This window comes from Triticum dicoccoides, chromosome 5B (assembly GCF_002162155.2).
Source record: "Triticum dicoccoides isolate Atlit2015 ecotype Zavitan chromosome 5B, WEW_v2.0, whole genome shotgun sequence".
Lineage (NCBI taxonomy): Eukaryota > Viridiplantae > Streptophyta > Magnoliopsida > Poales > Poaceae > Triticum > Triticum dicoccoides.
The window spans coordinates 415,611,469-415,616,999 of record NC_041389.1 but is presented as its reverse complement, the minus strand read 5'-3'; the positions used below and the strand labels follow the sequence as shown (position 1 = coordinate 415,616,999).

Here is a 5,531-nt window from a genome sequence, read left to right as displayed (position 1 = left end):
CTTAACTAGTGATTTCGCTCAGAAACGTTAGCTCATGTAATAGCCTCCGAATCTTGATACGCATAATCGGATGGTTACAAACTTAGATATGAGATAACTATTTCACATCTAGATGTAAACTATTTAACAAATCTGTTTTTTATTAGTATTTTTTTAAAAATACTGTGTACTAAAATATATTTTTTGCGGGTGTATACTAAAATAAAGTTTTGCTCAAAAAGAAACTAAAATAATGTTAAAAGGGAAATTACTGTACGTACCAATTTTCTTAGTGTGTTTACATTTTCCCCCAAACACACCCAGTTCCTGTTCATCCGCAACCATTGTTCTCACAAAATTACCTCATATGATCGATTAGGGGGGTGTTTGTTTAGAAGGACTTATCGGTATAGGCATTTAAAAAAGTTTTTTTAGGTTCATCTAAACCAAATAAAAGGGACTAAGTGAGCATTTGAAACTTATGAAAGAAGACCCTAAGGGAGAGTCTTTTTGTACTTTTAGTTGTAACATGGTCTTTTAGTCCATGTTTAGTCCCAGGAACCAAACAGGTTTTAGTCCCAAGAACTAAACAGGTAGAGAGTTTTTAGGGACTAGCGACTTTTTAGTTGGAACAAAAAAATTCTAAAACTTATGAACTAAACATGGCCTATAAGGAGCACAATTACAATCATGAATATTGTTTATTTGAGGGATATTCAAGGCTGCCACATGTCAGTCATAAAGAGTATTAAATTTCAAACTGTGACACGATTCAAGTTATTTTCTCCATACTTTCTTTTCCCCGATACATTATTTTCCTGTGGTACGATTCAGATCATCAAATAGCAAGAAAAACTGCAAATTATGCAGTACAATTCGGGGAGAACTAGGCCCTAAGGGGCTGTTCGGCAGTCCTCCAGCTCCCTGAAATCTGAGAATTTGTGGAGCTGCCTTTTCCCCACTCCACCATTTTTAGCTACAGCTCCACCAACTCCTGGAGCGGACTTGGGGAGCGGGAGAGTCTCCGAACAGGCCCTAAATCTAAGCAGAGAAGTGCTAGAATTCATTTTCTGAAGCTGTACTAGAACACCGCACGGGTGTTTGTTTCTGAAGTATGCACTGTCTCGAATCTCGATAGCTTCTACTTAATGCTAATAATCCGGCAGCTTCCGCAGGATCGCGGCGGCGAGCGCGTCGGTGAACTTTCGGTCGCCGGTGAGCTCGCGGGCCATCTGCTCCACCAGAGCCGCCCGGAACTCCGGCGACGCGACCTCCCGGCACACCTTCTTCAGGTCCGGTTGCGCCTCCCCTGCCTCGACGACCTGCACGCCTCCCCCGTTCTTGGTGAGGTCCAGCGTGATGGTCGGGCCGGAGGAGTTGATGGAGATGGAGCACGGCACCGAGCCGCCGCCCTGCGTTGCGCAGCTCGGCAGCTCGCCGGCCCGCGTGGGGCGCGGGTGGTTGTGCTCGCCCTCGTACGTCGCCTCCACCACCGAGCTGTCCTCCGCGCTTCTCTGAACCTGCACCACCATGGATCGCACCAAGAAATTAGTGACAGAGTAAAAGCTTTTCAGACCGAAATTAGTGCTGCACAATGCTCGTCGAACTGGGCGGAGTTTGTACGATACCTTCTTCTTGACAGGGCAGGACGGCGCGAAGGCGCATCGGAAGTAGGCTCTGGGGGACGGGTTGTCCCGTGTCACCTTCTGCCCGTACTTCCGCCATTGATACCCATCTTTAACCACCTACAGATGCCATACGTTTCAGTATCAGTACAGTTGCAATTAGTTGACGATTGTTTAGAACAGTGGAGGGTTCTAGCTAGCTTTGGTCGATATGGACTTACGAGGGTGTCCGATGGGTCAATCCGGGTGCAGACCCTCTTGACCTTGATTCTCCGGCAAGTGCCGTTGCTCAGCGGGCTCTCGACGTCGATATGCTCGGCCTCGGCCGTGCCCATTTTCTTGTCGCTGTTGACATCGCCAGAATCCGACGTGTCCATGCTCTCCCTGCTCCTTTTCTTGCCCACCGGCGATGTCGGCGACGCAGCAGTACTTGCGGGCTGCTCGCCCTCGCCTTCGGGACTCTGTCGCGCGAAATTCTGGCTATTAGCGTACAGGTAGCCGATCATCTCGGTCAGCCTCCGGTTCTCCTCGGTCACCTCCGTGAACTTCGCCTCCATAATCTTATTTGCCTGGAAATCCCCCACATTTCCAGGATCAAATCCAGCACCTCGAGCGAAAATCAAGAAATAGACGGGGTGACAAACAACAGAGTGTGATTGAGCGGTTGCATACCTCGCTGCTGGTCATGGAAGTTGCTCTGCCACAGGCCGAGCTTGCAATGTCGGCTTGGGCTCTCATTCCGGTGCACCTCGCTGAAGATGGCTCGCAGACCATGGGAAGCCCGACCATGAGGTCGAGGCAGACCGGTGAGCGCCGCGCCGTGTCCATTGATCAGCAATCACACGGGCGCGACCCTGGAAACTTGGTGCTGCGAGTGCTATGCCTGAAGAATCAAGCAGGAGAAGAGCACAGTTGAATGCTTTCTGGGTTCGCCATGGACGTGGGTAAATATAGCGGGGGTTCGGGAGACAGGTCTTGTGGATCGAGCGATACGCCGCGGTCGGGTGGGAAAACGGGGGCGCAAGTGGCGCGGAACAGAGCGTGGTCAGGCAGAGTCGTGCCCACGTGTGAATTTGAGGTACGCTTGTTTCGTCAGCATGCCCAGCGTCACCCGCCCGCGTAACACCAAGCTGCAAGGTGTAGTCGCTGTCTCTGCGTCGTCTGTCTCACGAATGAGAAAGAGCAGATGAAATCGACCACACCAACGCGAAACACACGGCGGTCCACGGAAGAATCTCGCGCAGTGCAGGGGCGTGGAAATGATGCACATAATGCGATCATACTCGGCGCCTCGTCGTTTGGATTGTTCATTCAGTCTGTTGATCAAATGCTTGTTCCCTTCAGATTCTAACGATTTCTTTTAGACTGTTTTCTTTACATATTTCGCCTGGGAGGAGTTCGCCAGAGCATGGCTCCGAAAATATTAGCGATTTGTTGAGACTGCTTTTGTGCTGCGAGATGTGAAGAAACTTGTACGAAACTCAACTGTACACACCCGACCTGTACAGCACTCCGCTTTGGCGGTTTGGCCCGATGGCGACCGTTTGCGCGATCTAGTTACTGTGCTTTACCTTGCCTTGTACGGCGTGACCTGATGCACGACTGCAGCCAAGAGAGCTATCGCCGTTTTGGCCCGGCGATGACCGCATGTGCCGCGCGTCACGGGAGTATGTCATTTGCTTATGTAGGAGTTGGAGATCTTCTCAAACAAAACAAAAAAAGTGAGAGCTGGAGAGACACGCATCATGACTTGTCAAGTCTCGACGGAAGTCTTTCTGGATTCTGAATATTACTATGGACCTGGAGCTAATTGAAGTCGTCGGGTTTTATTTTTCAGCCAGGGGAGAACCCGTCAGATTACTTTCGGATGAAGCGAAACTCTACCGCCAAGAGAGCCGCATGTTTTTTTTTTTTTTGCGGAAAAAGAGAGCTGCATGTTCTCGAGAATGAAACACGATGAATGATTTTTCTTTCCTGGAGGGTGAATGATTTTTTTTAAAGCAACATACCATACGTTCCGTGTATTGATTTGTCGTAAACTCGTGTTTAAGGAAAACCTTTGGTTCTCTAGAAGGAAACACGGTGAATGATTTTTCTTCCCTGAAGAATGAATGATACTTTAAAGCAGCATACTATATGTTCCGTGTATTGACTTGTCGTAAACTCGTGTTTACTACAATGAAAACCTGTTCTCTAGAAGGAAACACGATGAATGGTTTTTCTTTCCTGTAGAATGAATGATACTTTAAAGCAGCATACTATGTGTTTCGTGTATTGACTTGTCGTAAACTCGTGTTTACTGCAAGGTAAACCTTGGTTTTGACACGAAGGCATTGACCGTGCACATCACTTACCGTAGAGACCCATGCACCGTTCTCTCCCATCCTCTCATTTCTTATTCTCACCTAATTTGTCCTCTTTTTCGTCGGAGAATTGATCGATCCCCTCATGTCTTTCAACGAGCCCTGGCGAGGCTGCCGCTGCCGGAGCTTACTATCGCAATGTCAGGGCACTCACGCTGCAAGGCGATTGCGAGTGCCGCAAGCGTCGCCTCCCCCTTAACCAGCAATAGTGGTGTTGATGCAAGCTGTTGCGTGCCACTCAGGCCAGCCATACTGCTACAAGCGTGAGAGGGCAAGCATCTTCGCCGGTGTTGCGATATGCCGCACGGCTCTGTTGCGAGGCACTACACCACACTGTTGCGAGCCGTCACAGGTACTGCAAGTCGCCCAAGCATTGTTGTTGTGACTCGTCGTTGATGTTTTAAAGCTCGTTATCGATGTTGTGAGGGATGGATGGCTACAGCAAGACGACAATGAGAGCCGCAATACGACGGATGAGGGTTGCTGCAAGGCGGAGATGCAACAAAAGTCATGTTGTTTTGCGTGAGACATGCGTTTCGTGCGGGAGGGGGGGGGGTAGGGGGTTGCTCACATAATGATGCAATTAGGGGAGGACGAGACCGAACGGTCGGACGGCTCAGAGGGTGATCGCTCGATGGCATCTATCAACCAATCGACGCCTAACGTCGGCCATAGTACTATTAGTAGAGCAAATATTCTCCAAGAAACTAATGGAGAATCCAGTTAAAGTGGGGCATAGCTGAAAATTTAAGATCTAGTATTACACATAAAAACAATGCAACAGAATTGCCGGAACAAACCTATGCAATTTGTATATAAATTCTACCGAACCAGGGTGTCACAATTGGCAATTGGAAACTCGGTATAGTATCAGATGGTTGTTAATATTCACAATTATCAACTATCTAACCGGACTAAATATACCTCGAGCATTCTCTCCTTTAATTTGAAATTTTGAAAAAAAAATATTTCGTTGAACACCTATCAGTGAAACACCTAAAATAAATTTATGTAAGCCGGTGTTCTCCAAGGCGTCACCATAGATCCAATTTTCGCCCCTCTGCTCCACAACGTCTGCTTTGGTGCTGCAAAGTGGAGAGGTCAGAATTCACGTATTTGCACCATCATTAAGAAGTTTCTTCTGTCAGATTTAGTGTCGTGGTGATGTCCCTGTGATGGTGCTGGTGATGTTGTCTTGAATAAATTTCCTCCGACTGCAATCCCGTCTAGGTGATGCTTTGCCTCATTGTTTCTAAGGAGCTGGTCCTTTTTTCCTCGCAGATCTTCATGAACGACGAGTTGGTTCTTCTTGTTTGCTATTGATGAGGTTCCTTGTGCGTCGTCTACGGTATCACCATCTTCTTCACCAATTCATTCTTTCGACTTTACGAGCATGGTCATTGACATGGTCTGGCGACGTTGGCCTGGCTGACTACCTAGGTCGATGCAGTGCCTCGTTTGTATTGTGTCAATTCAATGATGTTTCATCCTCAGATACTTCATTAGCTGAATTTCTCAATGTTATTCATGGCGACGAGAGCTATGGTGACACAACAATGATGAG

At 48.0% G+C, this 5,531-nt stretch overlaps 1 protein-coding gene across 1 annotated transcript; it reads right to left on the bottom strand.

Annotated features, from left to right (window-relative positions):
- Positions 1–711: 711 nt before the first annotated feature.
- Positions 712–2,535, bottom strand: LOC119309690 (WRKY transcription factor WRKY76-like). The gene is made up of 4 exons (XM_037585642.1): positions 2,277–2,535; positions 1,826–2,173; positions 1,608–1,724; positions 712–1,499 (listed from the first exon to the last, which is right to left on the bottom strand). The coding sequence occupies exons 1-4, from the start codon at positions 2,430–2,432 to the stop codon at positions 1,131–1,133; spliced, it is 990 nt and encodes a 329-aa protein (XP_037441539.1). The 5' UTR covers positions 2,433–2,535; the 3' UTR covers positions 712–1,130.
- Between the last annotated feature and the right edge of the window lie 2,996 nt (positions 2,536–5,531).